This window comes from Micropterus dolomieu, linkage group LG15, assembly GCF_021292245.1.
Source record: "Micropterus dolomieu isolate WLL.071019.BEF.003 ecotype Adirondacks linkage group LG15, ASM2129224v1, whole genome shotgun sequence".
Lineage (NCBI taxonomy): Eukaryota > Metazoa > Chordata > Actinopteri > Centrarchiformes > Centrarchidae > Micropterus > Micropterus dolomieu.
In genome coordinates this window covers 12,672,101-12,692,778 of record NC_060164.1, presented here as the reverse complement: position 1 = coordinate 12,692,778, position 20,678 = coordinate 12,672,101, and the positions used below count along the sequence as shown (strand labels likewise).

At 39.4% G+C, this 20,678-nt stretch overlaps 3 protein-coding genes across 5 annotated transcripts in view; all 3 read left to right on the top strand.

Annotated features, from left to right (window-relative positions):
• The first annotated feature begins 114 nt into the window (after positions 1 to 114).
• si:ch73-288o11.4 (beta-microseminoprotein) lies at positions 115 to 2,398 on the top strand. Its single transcript, XM_046071413.1, has 4 exons — positions 115 to 120; positions 918 to 1,023; positions 1,326 to 1,428; positions 2,178 to 2,398. Exons 1-4 carry the CDS (start codon positions 115 to 117, stop codon positions 2,296 to 2,298), a joined length of 336 nt encoding a protein of 111 aa, XP_045927369.1. The 3' UTR covers positions 2,299 to 2,398.
• Positions 2,399 to 6,450: 4,052 nt separating this feature from the next.
• LOC123983894 (neuropeptide Y receptor type 4-2-like) lies at positions 6,451 to 7,825 on the top strand. Its single transcript, XM_046070335.1, has one exon. It carries the CDS (start codon positions 6,451 to 6,453, stop codon positions 7,798 to 7,800), a length of 1,350 nt encoding a protein of 449 aa, XP_045926291.1. The 3' UTR covers positions 7,801 to 7,825.
• Positions 7,826 to 9,741: 1,916 nt separating this feature from the next.
• Positions 9,742 to 20,678, top strand: part of mcph1 (microcephalin 1) — a 29,869-nt gene continuing 18,932 nt past the window's right edge. For 2 of the 3 annotated variants that reach the window (XM_046070313.1, XM_046070311.1), the window contains exons 1-13: positions 9,742 to 9,847; positions 12,262 to 12,320; positions 12,414 to 12,505; positions 12,800 to 12,918; positions 13,047 to 13,131; positions 13,527 to 13,638; positions 13,721 to 13,852; positions 13,944 to 14,024; positions 14,903 to 16,060; positions 17,006 to 17,121; positions 19,362 to 19,399; positions 19,523 to 19,685; positions 19,770 to 19,847. In XM_046070313.1, the coding sequence (XP_045926269.1) occupies positions 12,290 to 12,320; positions 12,414 to 12,505; positions 12,800 to 12,918; positions 13,047 to 13,131; positions 13,527 to 13,638; positions 13,721 to 13,852; positions 13,944 to 14,024; positions 14,903 to 16,060; positions 17,006 to 17,121; positions 19,362 to 19,399; positions 19,523 to 19,685; positions 19,770 to 19,847 (2,205 nt within the window). In that variant the 5' untranslated portion in view covers positions 9,742 to 9,847; positions 12,262 to 12,289. Of the gene's footprint in view, positions 9,848 to 9,994; positions 10,072 to 12,261; positions 12,321 to 12,413; positions 12,506 to 12,799; positions 12,919 to 13,046; positions 13,132 to 13,526; positions 13,639 to 13,720; positions 13,853 to 13,943; positions 14,025 to 14,902; positions 16,061 to 17,005; positions 17,122 to 19,361; positions 19,400 to 19,522; positions 19,686 to 19,769; positions 19,848 to 20,678 lie in introns of those variants that run through there. The other variant, XM_046070312.1, reaches the window with a different exon arrangement.

Below are 20,678 nucleotides of genomic sequence, written 5' to 3'. Positions count from 1 at the left end.
TGATAACACTCTCATCACTCTCGTGATATTATCAATAAATATATGCAGGGGTGCACACCTTATTATAAAACCCTCATTAGAGAGCTCTCACTCACAGCTTCCCCATCACGTCTGATGATGGTATGTATTTTACACTTTACAATTGTATTATGCTATGAACATGCTGAACTTGGAAATGAAGAAACTATTTCTTTCTGTAGACTAAGGTCTGTTATTCTGTAAAAAATGCAATATAAATTTAGATATGGATATATGTACTTTTAAGACTGCTTTGTGTACTATACTGCCAAAATTAAAGTAAAATTGAAGTGTATTGTTTAGATTTACAATTAACTTCAAACTCCTGTAGGATTCCTACAGGGCACACTGCAATATTGTTATGTTTTATTGTAGTGGTGGTATTGATGGTAGTAAAATATAAATCGGCAAGTAAATCTAAAAACATGGTCTAAAAGATTAATTAAACCTATCTGGCTTATTGTAAACTGTGAATTCTTACCAATCTATCTTTTGTAGATGAAACCAGTCTTATTTTACATACAATATGTTGCAGACAAAATTTATTTTGCATTAAAATATATACATAAAGGTGTCTTTATTGAAACATTTGGAATCAAAACTCCTAAAACTGCATGAAAATAGCTACAATGTGAAAACCTTCTGAGAGTGACAGTAAAACATTTTTTCTTCCTTTGGGGTGTTTTAGGCTCTTTCATATAATAGGATTGGCTTTGGTTTGTGTGACCATTTTCAGACAAAAAAGACAGAAATAGAACCTACCCACTTCCTTTCAATGTTTAGAAGATGTTAAAACATTGTTTTGGATTAAGTTATTTTAGCAGAAGTCCATAAGTACACTGCAGAGACTATAAAACATGCTCCATACTTACAGGTGTCTTTTTTTTTTACTCTTTCAGGCTTCTCTCCATGTGTTTGTTTGTCTGCTGGGGCTGTTTGTCCTATGTCACTCTGCATGCTTCTTCCAGGAACTGGTGATCAAAGATCCGGAATCCCCTCCAAAAGGTGAGGTGAAAGGATTCCAATTAAAAGCAAGACAAGAAAACCGGAGATATGATGTGGAGTGAAAACTTTTCTCTGCTGTTGAAGTTGGAGAAATTAGCATTTAGTCCTTCTTTATGTGTCTGAGCGTTCCAGTTAAACACATCATCCAGCTGCTCTATGTTTACCAGCAACACCTGCCAGCCTACTCAAAACAAACAAACAAAAAACTAAAACACCCTATGCACAGATCAATGCACACTCACACACAGTCACCACCACATAAGAGGCTCCTCTGAACTGTGGTTTTATTTCCTTACATGTAGGGTGTGTGGATCAGGATGGAAAGCAGCATGATTTTGGCTCTGACTGGGTGAGCGACTGCATGGACTGCTCTTGTACGATGGAGGGCATAAGCTGCTGTAGCAAGTAAGATTTTAATGCTTTGATTTATGACATTCCATATTTTATTTTTAATCAATCCTCTCTAAGGGGCTGTACAAAGGTTAGTGGGGTAAGGAGGGGTGCTGAACCTTATATTTCACTCTTTAAAAAAGCTTTTCCCTTACCATCATTCATATTTTCTTTGGACCTTCAACTCGAAGAAAGGACACTGAAACACCCAACCGCCACTATCTTAAAATAATATTTATATGTATGAGATCAGATGTCCATCAGATGATGGACATGATCAGATCAGATCATAACACCTGGCACACATGAGTAGGTGTGTTTTGAAACAGCAGCTAGACAGTCAGAGTGGGCTGTTTCCTGCAGATGGCTGAGCCAAAGATCATACAGTAAAATATCCAAACACAAGTTTATTACTCTGGGGAAATGGTTAAATGCTTTGCTAAAAGGACACAGCTGTGTGTGGCATATTAGGAGTGGATTATATTACAGCGTAACTTGTATAGACGTGTTGAGACATGTATATATAGTGATTCTGCTTGCTGTATCCAGGGAGCATCAAGCTAATGGAAAAATGACCAAACTGACATATTGGTCCTATTAGCTAGTTGATCATGTTGGGGCAAATAAAGCTCTGATAGGATTCTGCATACATATATAGTCCCAAATACTTTTTGTACAGTCCCTACTTAGTGCAAAACCATTTTATGAAGACCATTTGATTTCTCTTTTCACCTTAGGTAACCTTCTTTCTTTTTGTCTCTCAGCATTCCCAGTGAAAGCACAGTAGACATTCCTGAGGAGTGTGAGTTGGTTGTAAACAAGGAGGCCTGCTCTGCCAAGGTGGTGCTGAAGTCTGACAAGACAAAAGGGTGTAGCCCCATCTGAACACACTACAAAGTGACGTCTAAACTCGGACAATTGAAGTTCAAACTGGGGATTTATGTTTCACATTTTATCAACTAGTTGATAGTGTGTACATGTAGTAATCTACCAATAAACAACAGTCAGCATTTGTCTTACTTGTCATGTTTTAAATGTCACGGGTAATGAAGTTAAAACCTAAAACCTGCTCAAATTATATTTCCTCTTGCCAGCACTTGAAGCAAGTGTGATTTTCAGGATGTAATTGAATGAAACCACCACTGTGTGACAGCAGAGCTCAGTGTTGAGAGGGCCAATACCAGCCCAATAATAGGGGTGCTTCCCTCGCCACTGTCTCTGACAGAAACGCTCTGGTTTTTGTGATGTTCAGCTGCTACTCCTACTCTCATCTCTGTGGATTCACACCTGTTCAAAGCGTTGTTTTCTCTGTCATCTTGACATCACAGAGACACTCCACACAGCCACCACGTGAGTGCTTTATTTGTACACACAGTAATGATCCTTGCTAAGGAAAGTCAATGTCTTTCTTATTTAACCAGTTATAAAATGTATCCTGGTGTTATTTCTCCGCTGTCAGTTTAGTGTCCTCAGATATGCAGGTGAACTGTATGTCTCTGCCTTTGCAAATGTTTTTGAATGATGCGGTCAAACAATAGAAGCATGGAGGCAGTATTTCTGAGAATGTGCATCCAATTTCAGCAGGAAAACTGAAGAAAAAAACAGAAAAACCTTTGTACCTGATTTGCATGAATGTTTCATATAGTGTGTAGAAATGTGAAGCAAAACCAATCTCATGCCAGTATTTGTAGTGATGATGTCTTGGGAGGTATTACCCACCAACTTTGACACCCCCCAGAAAAGAAAATAGTTTATGAATAGTACTACTGACTGAAAATGTGCTGCATGGAAATCACTGTTTTGGTGCTTTCTTTTGTTTTATATGCAAAATGGATTCATAATGATGGATTTCAGTAAGTGGCAATACTCACTGGTGGCCTGGTGTAAAGCTGCAATAATAAATGTGATTTTTTTTTTTTTTTTTTTTTTTTTAATGAAATAAGCAAAAAGCAACATTATTAATATGGTAAGCATTCTTAAGACACACATTTTATATGCATATAAATGAAACAGTGACTGCACAGATGGGAATTTAGAGGTTGGGCTTCTCTCTTCTATTCTTTGTTTATGTGTCAATCACACATGTGCAAGTTATCTCCTTGTAATTTTCATTTCCACACATTTATTTACTGTATAACTGTCTAATTCATGACAATATATAAGCACTTGAAATCATGCTACGGACCTTTAGATTCTAGTTGAACTGATGACGTTTCCAAACATTAAAAAAAAATTACAAGGAAACCGCATTAAAAAATACCATCTTAATATGGCAGGACAGAGCAACGAATACGTGCAATTGAAGAATTAAAGAAAATGTGCAACAAATCTAAAGCTACCACGGAAAAATTTTGAAGAAACATTGATGACAGTGTAGGTTAAAAGGTGAATAAATGTCCAACTGCTCCCAGAAAAATACAAAAGGCAGAATCAAGGTGAATTTGGTCCAAGAAGAAGGACATTATTCTCTTTTTTTTCTGTCAGACAACAGTGTTTTGTCAGAGATGGAGGACACTTCACTGAGGCAGAAAACAAGAATATGACGGACGGAGCGGCGCCAGGTCACGGCGTTCCTTATCTTGCAGAGATTTTGCTCTGGAGGGGGATGATCACACTGACTACTTGCAGAATGTGATTCCTAGTGTCCCCTCATTGTAACATGACAGTCTCAAATTTGCCTATTAATGGGACATTTTCTTCCCCTGCTGGTGTTTATGGCTCCCTCGCTTTGTCACAGCTGTTTGTTACATCTGGTTTCTGGTGACATTACAGTTGTCTTTCCTCCCTGAAAAAAGGATGATCAATGCTGTGCCACCCTGCCTGCAGCTCACTCAACACACTGACAGAGTAGGTTAGTAATGATGCAGTGTGAAGTGACTGATAGCGAAGTGTGTGTGCCATTAATGGAAAATGACAGGCTCTTTTTCTTTGCAACGCTGGTTTTCACAGCACATGGCAGAGGTTTCAGGGGAGAGAGCTAGAATCCATTTTTAGGATTCTGACAATGTCATGCCCTTTCACTTTGACGTACTACATCATTTATTGTGTACTTGAAAAAACTGAAGTTTTTGTTCAATATGCATAGTAATTTTAATGTCATTAAGCTATTATGCTCAGTCTTGAAACCTGACTGGAGGATTCATTTGTGGGAGGAGTACTGACAAATCTGAGATCTTAAGATGGGCAAAGAAGAAGAGAAACAGTCTTGTGTTAACAGTGTTAAGACAAGAACTGAAATTACTGTGTAAAACTGCAGTACTGCTCTGTACAACATGATGAAAGCAAAACATTCCCTTGGGGGGATGGGCAGCAGGGATAGGCAAATATACATCAAAATGAAGTTTAAGATAAGACACCAAATACCCTCATTTTAAATGAAACCACAAAATACAGCAGCCATGCCATGTTTCAAAATAAACTACTGTATTTTTGTATTTCAAAAAGGTACCAAGAAATCACTTCGCAAATCCTCTAACTGTTGGCCTATTTGATCTATCACTTCACTAGTACACTGGTGACCAATGTTTGAGAGATTTTCTCTTCCTAATGAGTCATGCGATAAATCTGACCTACACCGATCAGCCATAACATTTTGACCGCTGACAGGTGAAGTGAATAACACTGATTATCTTGTTATCGTGGCACCTGTCAGTGGGTGGGATATATTAGGCAGCAAGTGAACATTTTGTCCTCATAGTTGTTGTGTTAGAAGCAGGAAAAATGAGCAAGCACATTTAAGAGTACAAACCAGACCATTCAGGGTGCCCATGCTGACCCCTGTCCACTACCGAAAGCAGCTACATGGATGTAACTTTGACCCTTTAATGGAAACGGTATTTCCTATAGGCAGTGGCCTCTTTCAGCAGGATAATGCCACAAAGCAAAAATGGTTCAGGAGTGGTTTGAGGAACACAAGAACAATTTCAAGTGTTGACTTGGCCTTCGAAATTTCCCAGATCTCAATCCAGTCGTGCATCTACGAGATGTGCTGATCAAACAAGTCCAATCCATTAAGGTCCCACCTTGCAACTTCAAGGACTTAAAGGATCTGCTGTAAACGTCTTGGTGCCAGAAATCATAACACACTTTCAGAGGTCTAGTGGAGTCCATGCCTCAATGGGTCAGGGCCGTTTTTGCTGCAAAAGGGGGATTTACAAAATATTAAGCAGGTGGTCGTAATGTTATGACAGACCCTATCAAATACAAATGACAAAATCCTATTTTGGTTTTGAAATGCGTATTTTAAATACATGTATCATAAATACTGCCCTACCTTATTGTGAAGTGTGATGTTCTTATGATAACATAAGTAAACATGACTTTAAAGCCCTGTTAGTGGCTCTTTGAGGCTGCTAATATCAGCATGGCAAGATGGCCACAATGGCAAAGCTAATCTGCTGATGCTCAGCATATTAGTTTAGCATGTTAACATGATGAGATTTGCTAATTAGCACAAAGTACAGCTGAGTAGAACTGAGGCTGTCATTAGTAGACATTTCACTAAAAGCTACAAATGCGCTAGAGGAAAAGTCAAGAGATTTCTAAAGTCAGAAGGATTCATCCTCTGGGCACCTTGATGTCTTGAATGCAAAATTTCTTAGCAATCCATTGAACTGTTGTTGAGATATTTCAGCCTGAACCAAAGTGGTGGACTGACCGACTCACAGACAAGCTGACATTGCCATCCACAGAGCCACTAGCATGGCTAAAAATAGAGCATAAGGGCATGTTTTAATTACAATGCTTTCTCGAACCTGATCTCACAGTGACTTAAATAGAAAAAGGTCCTCACACATAGCACCTCTCCTAGGCTTTATTCCTCCTCAGCCACAGGACCCACTGCCTGTCTTTCTCAGTGTCACTTCTACATGAACAGATCCTCTGACCTATAAGACCGACTGCTTTGCACATAATTAATGATAATAATTTCTGTCTCCCTCTGTGCTTCCTCTCTCTTTATCTCTCAGATGCCTTTTTTCAGAGGGCTGGGATGGACAGTTTGATCCTGGGGGCTGGTAACACTGAAGTCCTGGTGAGATGTCCTTGAGTGGCAACACGAGCCAGTTTTCTCCATCAACGACAGCTCTGCCCCTGCCCTTCAACAGCTCCACGGCTCCACGTTCCCTACCGTGGGAGAAGGGAAGAACCAGTCAAGAGTCTGTGCAGGAGTGGTTGGAGAATAAGACCCAGCTCCTCTCAGACCTCGCTGTCCTCGGGCATGAGTCGTGCCCTATGTCAGCCGTCCTCACAGCGTGTCTAGTAGTTTGGTACAGCATTACCATGGTGCTGGGGCTGGTGGGGAACACCAGCCTCATCTGCATCATCGCCCGTCGTAGAGAAAAAGTCAATGTCACCAGCATTTTCATCTGCAATCTGTCATTTTCTGACATTCTGGTGTGTTTCTTCTGCCTCCCCTTCACTGTCATATACACGCTAATGGACCACTGGGTGTTTGGGTCATTGTTATGCCGGCTAGTGCCGTTCATCCAGTGTGTGTGTGTGACCGTGTCTGCGCTGTCACTGGTGTTCATCGCTTTAGAAAGACATCAGCTCATCATTAACCCCTCTGGGTGGAAACCAAGCATTCCTCAGGCTTACATTGCGCTTGTTCTCATTTGGATTCTGGCCTGCTTCACCTCCTCACCTTTCTTGGCCTTTCAGCTCCTCACAAATGAGCCCTATACCAATACCATCCTTCCCCAGTCTCCTCTCCATCACCAAGCCTCTTCTCAGGCTTATCTCAATGCATCTCCACCTCAACCAGTTTCCTACATGTATAAAAACTCATCTGGGCTTCCAAATTCATACCGCACCCTCTTTTCTTATTTCCCCACCTCCCCGCATATGGAGGCCTGTCTGGAGCGCTGGCCATCCCAGCAACACAGGCTCGCTTACACCACATGGCTCCTGCTGTTCCAGTACTGCGGTCCACTATTGTTGGTCCTGCTCTGTTATGTTAGAGTTTTTCTGCGCCTTCGCCACCGCAAAGACATGCTGGACCGCTCCAGGACACCAGAGAGCCAGCGCATGACCCACAGCCGCCGAATCAACATCATGCTGGTCGCCCTCATAACAGCCTTTGCTCTTTGCTGGCTGCCGCTCACCATCTTCAACGTGGTGTCAGACTGGAACCAGGAGGCTCTGCCTGTCTGCCACCACAACCTGCTGTTCTCACTCTGCCACCTGCTGGCCATGTCCTCCACCTGCATCAACCCCATCATCTACGGCTTCCTCAACTCCAACTTTCGGCAGGAAGTGAGAGAAGTGCTCCTGCACTGCCGCTGCAGCCCACTAGAAGAAGAGTGTGAGCATTTCCCCATGTCCACTGTGCACATGGAAGTGTCCCGCACCTCTGTGCCTCTCAACTGCAGGAGCAACTCTGTCTGACTTTGTTGTCACAACGTAAAGCATACCCCCGTAGTATGAAGTAGTCACATAAACTGTACAGTTGTAGTACTAACTTCTGCTTTTGTTTTTTCTACCTTTAATTGAAAGTGGTTTAAAGTGCAACATTTTGTCAGTGGTTTGAAGTGAAGTGTGCAGTACAATATTGGTTTGTCTTATTCTGAAGTAGCTCCAAATTACACAGTGTGTTGATGTAAAAAAAAAAGTTTCAAAAGATTGTTTTAAACTAAACTATTGCTGTGTCCCAGAAGCATCACATACAGTATGTACCATTCATTACAATATACTGCGTATTTGCAGTAAGTATACAAGAAATCAGCATATTTTACCATTTTATACCAACAGGAAATTATCCAATGTGTGCCCTGTTAGACATGAACTAGACTGCCAATTAAATTTGTTATAAATTAAACAGCCTGAATATTTTACACAAAGTATACTGTATGTTGGCACCATACTCATGATGCAAGCACAATACCTGGACCTTGAAACTGGCCCAGTTAAATGGAGTTCAGTCATCACTAATATTATCATTTACACCTGTGCTTTTCCTACTGTAACTGTCAGAATGTCTTCACTGAAAAAGGCCTGTTGTTTGATAAATAAACATATGTGACTATACTGTGGCCCTGCCAGACTTCAGACCTCAACCCATCTGAGCACATTATCTATATACAGGCTCCACCATGATTATCAAAACACCAAATGAGGGAATATCTTTTGGAATTAAGGTGTTAATTTCCTCCAGTAGAGCTTCAGAGACTTGTAGAAAGGAGCACTGATGCTGTTCTCAAGGCTTGTGGTGGACCAACAAACTGCTAAGAGACTTTCCTGTAGGTTGGTTTTTCATTTAATCTGTCATCTGTATGTTGTACTGAAAAGTGACACAGATGCATTTTGTGATAAACTTGACACATGTCAAATAATTTATTTTCTGAATGTAGTGCTGCTGTTGTATTTCTTACATTTTTGCATTACTTCTTTTGTATTTATGGCATTTGTGCTGTGAAATTGCAATGTGTGAAGAAAAACACAAGTTGTATTTTCTTTTGTGATCAATGTGACTTAGATAACAGTTTATAACATTGTTAACTTGTAAATTAAATATAGTAATAACATCAAATGTGTTTATGCGTGGCTTTTAATGGATGTTAAAATGTCTCTTAAAATGTGTTAGTCTACCAGTTTGGTACAGGGAATAGTGGTAATGGAGATGCACTAAGTTCTCAAATATGTACCATGACCTGTATATGATATGTGTATAATAATCTAAATGCTTGCTTATGACTGTGCATGTATGTGCAGACTGTAAGCCAGTGTAGTCATGGTTTAATAATCAAAGTTGTGGCTACCATATGCTGTATGTTTTATTAGAGAAACCAGATTTTTTAACTATACCTCAAATGCCTTATTCTCGTATAACACTATAAGATACAAGTTTTTCTCATTTTACATTTACATTTTATCCAAAGCGACTTACAATTGCTATACATGTCAGAGGTCGCATGCCTCTGGAGCAACTAGGGGTCTTGCTCAGGGACACAATGGTCTCCACCGAACCCAGGTGACACCAAAGGCAAGCATCTTATCTATGCGCCATCACCACCCCATTGTCACCATATCTATGCGCCATTTTCTCTTTGCTGCATGGCAAAAAACACAACATAATAAGTTAGAATGACTGAATACTTTATTTTAAAGACTGGATAAAGTTTGTAGCTATCCAACCTGTAAAGACCAAATGCATGTTTAATGTTGTCTGACTCGTCTGAGGCTGTGTTTACAAAGACAATGAGAGGTATAAAAAAACTTTAAAAGTTTAAGTACACTTCGTAGGGTCCTTCGCAGGGACACTACCACGTTCCCTTGACCATCGCTTCTGGGTTCCAAGTGACGTTTGTTCCCTATCAGCCAATGATGGCCCTTCGTCCCAGAATGCAGTGCATCACAAACTGCACGCGCGAACGTATGTACACAGGAGTCAGGTATTGTTAAAGACTGTGCAGTTTAAACCTCACTGGCGCATAAAGTAAGTGCAATTACTAAAAAGTACTGGTTGATATCTGCATCCATGCCTTTGTATTGCTAATAGTCAAAAAATGTATAGTGCGTGTGTCAGCATATTACGGAAGTATTAACCCAAGTTAGCCACACCATCGTCACAAAGTTAGTTAGCTCGCTAATGTAGCTGCAAGGCGTAACGTTAGCGTGAACTAACGGTAAAATAGCATCGACATAAGCAGTATTATCTAGGTAATAACGTTAGAAATGTATTGGTTTAAGTTGAAGTCACTGTATTTTGACCAAAATGTGTTCCTTAAGTGTGACACAGTAACTACCGTTAAATATCTATTATGAAGGTTACCCATAACTTATGTTTAATACTTTCCGGTATTCACAGTTAATCTAGCTAGCTTGGTTAGTTAGCTAACGTTTACACTACAGAAGTATTTATCAGGCTTTAACGTTACTCTTCGCGTTACTGTCACTGGATTTACAATAGACCACGGTACAGAAGTAACAAATGTGTTTTGAAATGCAGGTAGAAGTCATTAGGTATATCGTATGGACCCCCACAGAGAGAAAAACAAGCTTCCTTATTGCCAGGTTTTTATAGAGACTAGACTGTGACTGTGTAGACTGTGGTATTACTGGTTGAAACATGTAGCTTGATATGAGATGATAAATCAGTAAGTAATTGGTTGATTGACAGTAATGATCATCATCATTTATCCTTCTGAAGCAAAAGTGCAGCTTCTCAAAGGTGACGAGTTGCTTGTTTTTCTCCATCTCATATCTTCATTATAAACTCAACAAAAAGAAATGTCCCTTTTTCAGGACACTTTGTTTTCAATGATAATTCTGTAAACATCCAAATAACTTTACAGAATTTTATTGTAAAGGCTGGTTCGATGAGCCAAAAACAATCAAAGAACATGCACCTGTGGAACAGTTGTTAAGACACTAACAGCATACAGACGTAGCCAATTAAGGTCACAACTATAAAAACTTAGAACACTAAAAAGACCTCTTAACTGACTCTGAAATACGCCAAAAGAAGGATGCCAAGGGTCCCTGCTCATCTGCATGAACGTGCCTTAGACATGCTGTAAGGAGACATGAAGACTGCAAATGTGGCCAGGGTAGGGCTGGACGATAAGACAATAACAATATTATCGCAATGTAACTTTTTTCAATAATAATATAACAAATGTTCAATAAATATTCAATAAATGTTTGATTTTATTCTCATGAATTATATACACAAATTAGGACTTAATTTTTTATTAAGATATTAGATTTATTTGTTGAGGTAAAAGGACTGAAAAAGCTTTTACTTAATTTTACTCATGCATGTTTGTTGACAAAGCTTTTATCATAATTGTTTTGAATATTCTACCTCAGATTTGTGAAGTGATCCACTGTTTGGAATCAAGTGTTGACCATAAAGAAAAGTTTAAACCACAAATAACCATCTGGTTTCTTCAACTTTCACTCAGGAGCAAAAATCAGCCTTTAAACTCGAAAGAAATAACGATTTGGTACTTATGGTGATAATTAGCAATATCAAAAGATATGAAACTTTTTGTAGTGATAACATTTTTAGCTATATCGTCCAGCCCTAGGCAAGGGAAATAAATTGCAATGTCCGTACTGTGAGACGCCTAAGACAGCTCTACAGGGACACAAGAAAGACAGCTGATCATCCTCGCAGTGGCAGATGATGTGTAACAACACTTGCACATGATTGGTAAATCAGAACATCACTGCGGAACAGGGACAGGATGGCAACAACAACTGCCAGAGTTACACCAGGAGCACACAATCCCTCCATCAGTGCTCTGACTGTCTGCAATAGGCTGAGAGAGGCTGGACTGAGGGCTTGTAACCTGTTGTAAGGCAGGTCCATAACAGACATCATTGGCAACTTATGGGCACAAACCCACCTTTGCTTGACCAGACAGGACTGGCAAAATGTGCTTTTGACTGACTCGGTTTTGACTCCCCAGGGGTTATGATTGGACTAATGCTGTGATTTACAAGGAGGATTTACATGTGGTACCCTTGAGGGCTAGGGCCATTGGTGGAAGAGTGGGATAAGATCTCACAGCAAGAGCTGGTTGATGAGGAGTGGACTCACTGCAGTACTTCATACAGCTGGAGGCCACACCAGACACTGACTGTTACTTTTGTCACAGAAATATAGTACTATATTAAGACATGACTTTGGGCAGTGGTAAACTGTGGGTACTGTCATTACTTTCTACACTTGTAAGACAAACTAATTACTCATTTGATCAAAGAGAAAATAATCCTGAGTTGCAGCCCTGAGCCCATATTTCAGTTTTTTTGTGAATTGTTACCCCTGATTGGTGTAGTCGGGGGTTACAGTGAGTAAAATTCCTGTGGATTGTGAAAAGCTGATCTCAGATCTTTTTGTAGGTGAATCTTGGACCTAAAGAGGCCAGTAATGGCCACAAGCAACAGTTCAGTTCTCAAAGGTATTGTATCATCTTAGTTTTACTGCAGTTAATCTAGGCTGAACTTTATGGCTTATGTTTTAAGTTTACCACAGTGTTCAATCTCTTCTGCAGATGTTGTTGCCTATGTTGATGTGTGGTCATCAGACAAAACAGCAAACTATTCAAAACCATTTGTTCAGCAGCTGCAGGAACTTGGAGCTCAGGTGAGACCAAATGGCATTTAAACATCTATACATATATAATATATACCATTTAATGTATTTTACAGACAGTAGATATGTGCTCTCTGAGGAAGCCTATGGCTGAAACACATCAGCAATAATGTTCTGTTATAATGTAAAGCTCTGCAGGTATTGTTTGCATGACAGTGTGCCACTGTTGTTCTCTCTTTGAACTGATTTGTATTTTTGGGGGCATCCACTTGGAATGCACACTTGCCAGATTTTTTGGAGTAGAAATGTATACTTTGCATAACATAAATGCTTTTTCTTTTGCAGATATCAAAAACATTCAATAAACAAGTCACACATGTAGTCTTCAACAATGGTCATCCAGCTACATGGAGGAAAGCTAAGAAAAGTGATGTGAGGCTCGTGTCTGTTCTCTGGGTAGGCAGGTAAGAATAACGCTAAGAGTTGTGTATTTTTTTTATCTTCAACCATTCTATGATATTTTTGATTAAATTGTTATAAAGTTTTTACAAGATATTGCCAATTATTACTGGAATCTCTTCATGATGTCCAGATGTTACGATGACGGTGTGCGTGTGGATGAGGAGATGTATCCAGCCTTAAATGATGAGAGCAATCCTGTGTTGAAGAACAAGAAAGTGAGTAGAATCAGAGTTCAAGCAGTCACTGTAAATCAGTGTTGGACCACATTTTGTCAAGCCGTACATTGTGCTGATTTAGGGTCGTGACTATGGTCTATTCTACATCTGATCAGCATCTATAAACAAGGTGTCAAATGGTCCCATTTTAACACATCTCATATTCAAAAACAAGGCCTTGAAATTATGATTCCAGCATAAACATTATGTGGCACTAAAAGCAGAAGTTTTGATGCAAGAGCCAAATCTTACCTCTATTCTATTCAACTGCTGTGATTAATTCAGTGCACTTGTGCTGATTTTTCTTATATGTCCTACACTGCCTTTTTATCGAAGTGATTTAGACCTTGAAAGTATTAAAACCTGCTGTGGTTTATTGTGTTTGATTCACGTAGCATCGTTGCATGCAGCCAAAAGATTCTCCAGAGAGGACGCCTGAAAATGACAGACGCATGAGGAAAAAATTAGACAAAATGATGAAAGGCCTAGCTCCAAAACAACCTCTGGGTAAGAGATTATTGCAACTTTGAAAACGTTTAAAACCAAAGCATGTAGTTTGTCATATCACAGTTATTTTTTTTAATCACAGTTACAGATGTGTCGCCCATCATCATTGATGAAGAGAATGGCATAGTTTATAGCCCTGCATTGAAAAGATCAGATTATATGGCACAACGTTTGAAAGACATGAAAGAGAAACGGGAAAACCTCTCACCAACAGGTATGTGCAGGCTGATAAAATGACACAGTCTTATATGTATTTCAATAATTTTGAAACACCAGAAATTCACATATTTATTACTGCCTTTCAGCCTCACAAATGGTTGAATCCTGCTCACCTGTTGGGATAAGGCCTTCTCTTGGGAGCACACCGAGTGTCTTCAAATTATTGTGTAAGAAACTTTTGTCTACTTGTTACTAATCATCAGAAAATTGTAGTGTATTTTTTCCCAACCCCCAAGATCAGTTTCTAAATTTCTATTGAAGGGGACTTAATGATACCATGATAAATTTGTATTGCAGTAGTTAATATTATATAAGGATGTCTAAAGCATGGTTGAAGTGGCTTCATGAATATTTAAAATATACATTACACTGTTTCCAGTAAACTCTGTCTTTTAGTTGCCTATATTCTGTTCAAATATATATTATTTTTCTTCTGTAGCTCATGTTTTAAAGCTACAGTAAGTAACCATCAGAAACAGAGCAACACTGGCACTCTTTTGGAGTCATGTACTGAATGTGCAGTAATCATTCTTGTTTCGCCCTCATTTGCTCTGACAGCTCCTAAGAAAAACAGTACAGTATATTACATTCATTTGGCAGGTGTTTTTGTCCAAAGCAACTGTTTCAAACAAACCACATTGGAGCAAGAGCTAAATATCAACCAAAATTAGTAGTGTATGCCTTTTAAACAAAAAACTAAAAGCATAGAGCTGCTACTGCTGCGATGTTTTCAGAGAATGACAGTTCGTCATCTGGGCTCACTCCCAGGTTCCTTGCCATCCAAGTCGGCACTTGTCCAGGTTCAGTTGTAGGTGGTGCCTTGACATCCACTCTAAAATGTCAGCAGCAATGCGTGGCTCCACCTCAGTGTCAGATGGGGGAATAGCAAGAATAGCTGCATGTCATTTTGAGTCCTGTCTCTTAAAATTGTTATATGATCATCTAGTGCTATTGCACATCAAGCTAAACACAAGAGAAAAAAACACCCAAAGTGGCAAAAAGATGCATAAAACCCTTGATTATTATTGTTCTTTTCTTAATACAGACGACCAATCAGATGATGATTCCAGTGCTTCTGCTGCTGAACCTGGTTACTCACCTGATAAGGAAGAAGGGAGAACAGAAGTTGATGTTACTGACCATGACTGTCTTGAACAATGCCACAGAAAAGGCTCTAGCAAGCCCTGGCTGTCACCATGCCGTGATATGCCAAAACGGATGATTTCAAGTCCTTTGAAATGTCCTGACTTCAAGGATGAAGATGACAAAGATGGGAAATGCCAAAAAAAGCCAAGAAGATCCTCAGTAAGAAAACAGCCAGCAGAGAAACACAAATCTGTAGATTTATTAGAAAGGCCCTGCCAGGATAACAGTTATGACAACAGCAAGAGCTTTCACAAAGAAAAAAAGCCACCACATGTAGAAACATCCAGGCCATCACCTAACAAATCTGAAAAAGGAAAGCGAAAATTTAAGTCAGCTAAGTTGTTTACAGAGACTAAGACCCATTCTCTCCCTGACAGTGTGAGCTCCTCTAGTTGCCTCTCGTCACCAGCCACTTTAGGTGATGTTGTAGTTGAATTGTCAAAAGAAACTGCTACTTCGTTACAGAAAATACCCAAACGAGCCAGAAAGTCACTTTCTGCTTTGGTACAACCTTTCACTCCATCCTGTGACTCTAAGAGTGTTGCCTCTTGTTCCACTGATGGAGATGATGATGTGTTTGAGGACTATTTCTCCCCAGCTAACCACCACCAGAGATCAAAAAGACCAGTTTTTCCTAATCTACCTGTGGAGAGAGACATTCAGATTCCTTTTGAGTTGGGCTCTGTCCCACAGAAGAGAAAACAAAGAAGAAGTGAACGCATTGGATCTGAAACTATCAGTAAAAAAAAGAGGAAACTGGATGGAAGTCAGACAAAAAAAAATAGCAATCAGGAGTCTGATGCAAGCAGTGAGCTCCAAAGTCACCCACAACAGGATGTTAAAGAATCTCTGTCTACAGTGGAGAATGCCAATGTAGTGGCTAAAATGCGAAGACAAAGCACATTGCCCTTTAGAAGCATCAGTAAAACTATAAGTGATGCAGTGAAACAAAGAAGAGCATCTACATCAGTACGACCAACAATGTTTACAGAGGCTAACACAGTGTCGGAGCTGCAGAAAAACTCTGATGTCAGCGTCAGTTCTCATACCTTGGAAAGTGAGTAGTAAGGCTGCCACAGTTTATAAAGTGTATATTAAAAGCAATGAACCCCAAAATCAGATTTCATCATTATGAACTGAACAAAAAATATTAACGGTGTTTGACCTTTCACATTTGTGGAGGTTTGTAACTATGTCTGTGTTACCTGGGTGATATATGTGGTTTCAAAAGGTGTGCAACATAATTATTCTGTCTGTGAATACTCTTGGATTAGTGTCATATTTTAAAGAAAGGAATAAAGAAATAACTAATTAATAAATAAACAAGACCTTTTTTATATGAATATTTGTGTAATTTTTGTATACATGTGTGTCTTAAAGGTCTAATTTGTCATTTACATCATAAATTTTAGGTATACAGACAAACATTTGCATGTATACAATCCAAAGACATGCATGTTAGGTGAATTGGAAGCTTGTAGGTGTGCTTTTCTTTGCCAATTTGTGGAGACCTGTCCAGGGTGCACCTTGCATCTCGCCCTATGTATGCTGAGGCCTGACCACCAAGTCCCATTTAGATCACAGGTTGTACCTTTCATTCGAGCTACTGATAAAAACATTTACTATGTTTACCGATGGTATTCCCTGACATATAAAGCATACATAAGTATATTTATAAAATTTTATTGGAAAGGCTTGAACAATATATGACACCTGAGAATATTTGGGTCTGCATCTTATTAAACGTTATTCCTTAAAATAATTACTAATTTATTTGATTTTTAATTAATTGAGGCGAGTAGTCTGTTGCTTATGTGGTAGTAGTGAGGTGGGGAGTGGTTTAAAAATATTGCACTTTACAGTTTGTCACAGTTGTCAGCCAGGTGTAAATGGAACAGAGTAGAGATGAACATGATTGCACGCAAATCAAAAAAACAACAGAGCCTGCTTGAGTGGCATCCGCCCACACTGTTTTCATTTGTTTTCTTGTTTTCAAATGTAGGTAGAGGAAATGAATGTACAGATGCAGCTGGTTTAATAGAGATCCCCCCTGAAGGCGAAGAAAATCCAAATGAGCAAGTCAGTTTGAGTCTACAGAAAATGGTCAACAAAACAAAGGTAAGAATGCAGTGCGATTGTTTTTAATGTTGAACTGATGTGTGACGTAATATAATGTGTCGATTATAATGATTGAAAATTGTACAGGGACTGAAAAAACAGGATGTTACGAGTATTAAGTCACCAGTGGGAAGCTTACTGATTCATTAACGATACTGCTGTGACATGGGATTGTACATTTTTAATTACAAATGCTTTGATACCAGCTGAATTGTATGCAGCTGATTATCTTTAGTTCCAACCAGTCAGAATTTAGAAAAATGCATTGTTTATCTTCTTTAATCACAGATATACAGAAAAGTGAACACAAAAATCTATAAATATTGAGTTGGATGCATATTTTTTCTGTTCATCACACTTAAATGTACTTAAGCTTATACTTTATTAATCTTCCAAAACTATTGCATCTGCACAATGTGACAAAATCCTGAGACATTCTGTAATAAACTAAACATCAGTACTGTGTGTGTAATTCCGTTTTTAAGTATTCCCTCCTTAATGTCATACACTTCCATAGCTGTAGGCGTTTGACGCATCTAGCCAAGAGGTTCTCTCTGGTCCTGAGAGCTTCCTGTGTTTTTGCCTCTGTGATGGTAGCGTACAACTTCCTTGCTTGTGAAATGCACCTGGGCTCTGTTTTCGTTAGGCTGGTAACCTCAACAGGCTGTAGCTGAAACAAGCCAAACATGACGTCATCTCCCCCAGGGATCTGTTATGGGTTGACTTTATTGTTGCCATTGTAGCAAATGTTTTGGTTGTTCTCTTGGTTCAGTTGTTGCTTTGACCGTGTTCTCAAAACACGTAAACATGTTATGAACTACTGTATGGTATTTTTTTAGTCAGTGTTTATGTAAGGTGCTCTTCAGTTATTTGTATTTCAGTTATAAATGTTATTTTAACTCATAGCTGCTATTGGTAATTGGCTCTTGCAGCTTCAGAGACCCAGGATCCTCACCTCTCTTCGATTTTCTGAATAGCGTCAGTCAGCGTGCGCAGAGTAGCAGCCATCGAGGAGACCTATTCAAACAGTGAAGAATTTCCTTCATTTGTGCTCAGAGCACTTGTGCTCAGAGGCCGCGCTGCAGTTCACACCAGCTCTTTGTCAGAGGCTCATTATGTGCTACTCATTCTTCAATGCCTGTTTTCTTGTGCTGCCGCCAGAACATAAGATAAGCCAAAGTCCCCCTTGAAGAATCTTAAGAATAGCTGCCCATGTTTTGAGTTGTTTGACTTGGTTTGAAAGACCTCAAAATGAGTGTCTTTCTTGTCACCTTTCGGCAGTCTTTCAGTGTTAGCAGAAGATAGCCCTGTTGTGGATCATTTACAAACTGGAAGATCAAAACATTTTCCTATTAAGGTAACTTGTCAGGATGACCAAAGAGTAGCAGTCGTGTAGCGGTGGTAAGCAGCTCAATGACCTCCCAGCTGGCTTATCGGGGATAATGTGATGTTTGACCGGTGTGGGCGGGGCTGGTGGACTGTTTTGGCACCACTGTGTTCAGCAGGCCTTAACCCCTGACTTCCAGCTGGAGGACCAGATATCAGTGTGTGGCAGGAAAGGGCCTGGTGGTCCTGTTTGTGACTGCTGCTCAGGTGTTTGTGTTGATGATAGCTTGCTCTACTGGGACCAGAGTATGAGGCTGGATGGGTCAAATTACAGGTTAGGTTACAAATTTACAGTTCCGTTTCAGTGGCTCTCAATATGTTTTTCACTACTCATGGCCTTGGTGTTTGATTTCCTTTTTGGTCTCTGTGCAACTGTATGTCCGACAGGGTTATTAAAAGTGCACGACCTGTCTGGCTGTTGAATAATGATCCTTTTACCTGTTCAGTGCTGTATTATTCACCAGACCAGCTCACACTTCTTCCACCCAAAAGAAACATAACATGCATTTAATTTCCTAGTTTCTTGGAGACATTTTTTTGAAATTTATAGAGACTGTATTATCTTGGCTGCTTCAAAGTGTAGATGTGTTCACAGATTGCACTGCTATTTTCTGTGTTTTGTTCCTACAAACACAAGCCAAGAAACAAATTAAGCTAAATCTGTGCTCTATAGCTGCTCCACTTAATTGTTTGCCAAATGTGTGGATATTGTTATACAATACAATGTGAGGTTCCTTGACACTGTTTATATATACAACTACCCAAAAGTAAAATAGGCACACAGATTATTTAAGCAAACATAAACTTGGTTTTGAAAAATATTTTGACATTTTGTGTGTTTATCTTTGTTTCAGGCTATGAGAACATTGGTCATGACAAGCATGCCCACTGAGTAAGCACCTCAAACATTTAAACTGTCTTAAGATAAATTTCATTTGGCAAGTTGAGAGAAAGAAAAAGATGTCTTGTTTAATCGTTTGTGTTGGATGCTTTCTACTCTATCCACCTCCTGTAGGAAACAACAAACGGTGGTTCAGGTGGTGAAAGCACTGGGTGGTTTTTCAATCGTTGACCGAGTTTGTGAGAGCACCACTCATGTGGTGTCTGGAGGTCAACGGCGGACTCTGAATATTCTGTTGGGCATCGCTCGTGGCTGCTGGATCCTCTCTTTTGAATGGGTATGTAGTTTCTATATTACATGCTATTATTTTAAGTGATAATGATCTGTTATATTTATCTTATATTTCTATTTTCCTGAGTAGATTCTCTGGTGTTTGGAGCAAAGGCAGTGGATTCCAGAGGAGCCGTATGAGCTTTCAGACCAATTTCCTGCAGCACAGGTGAGTACCAGTACTAGTCTAGTAGTACTAGTAAATGTGTCCACAACACAAATACTACTTGCATTGAACATCACTTTAAACCTCACTATGTTTTCCATTCATGCAAACAGTCAGATATGTTGATATTAATGGTCCTATCATTTGTAAGAGTTGCGTTATCATAACGTGGCCCTCATTAATATTGGACAACATTGAATTAACAAATAGTAAGTTAGGTAATCTATGCCTTGCCTATACATTACATTCTGAATGTGACAAAACAAATGTAGAAGCCTGAAAATTAAAAATCACTTGCACTTAAGTAAGAGATGCACATTATGTGCTTCTTTTATAGACAATAGAAATGTTTGTCATATTTTGCACTCAAGTACATTTTTATCAAAAATAATCGTTTTACTTTGCATTCAGACAAAAGAAATTCCCTCAGTTTTATAAAACAAAAATTCCCCCTGTATTTAAATCATTTTCTCTATATAAGTCAGCTTTGCAACGCCCCTTTTGACACACAACAAATAAAGCTCGTAAAACTAAAGTCGAGGGAGTTGGACGGAAACCTGCTGATTTGTATTGCCAGTCATCAGTTTTCAGTCCGCTGCTTTTTCCTGAAGCATCCTGTGTGAAATGTGAATGTTGCTTCTTCCTGAACTCGTCATTCGTGAATCACTGTCCTCGCTCCTGCCACTGCGAGGGAAGACATGGGTTCTTGATGCAGACAAATGTCAACACATTTCCTCTTGAAATTACATGATGACTTTTGTTGTGACAGACAAAGTATTTTTTAGTTCCCCACGGCCGTTTATCATTCCTTTACTCTGACGGACGCATGTGGTG

Coding starts and splice junctions, on each gene's coding strand:
- si:ch73-288o11.4 (XM_046071413.1), top strand. Junction 1,024..1,325: donor TCCGGAATCCCCTCCAAAAG/GTGAGGTGAAAG, acceptor CCTTACATGTAG/GGTGTGTGGATCAGGATGGA. Junction 1,429..2,177: donor GGCATAAGCTGCTGTAGCAA/GTAAGATTTTAA, acceptor TTTGTCTCTCAG/CATTCCCAGTGAAAGCACAG.
- LOC123983894 (XM_046070335.1), top strand. CDS start 6,451: ATGTCCTTGAGTGGCAACACGAGCCAGTTTTCTCCATCAACGACAGCT.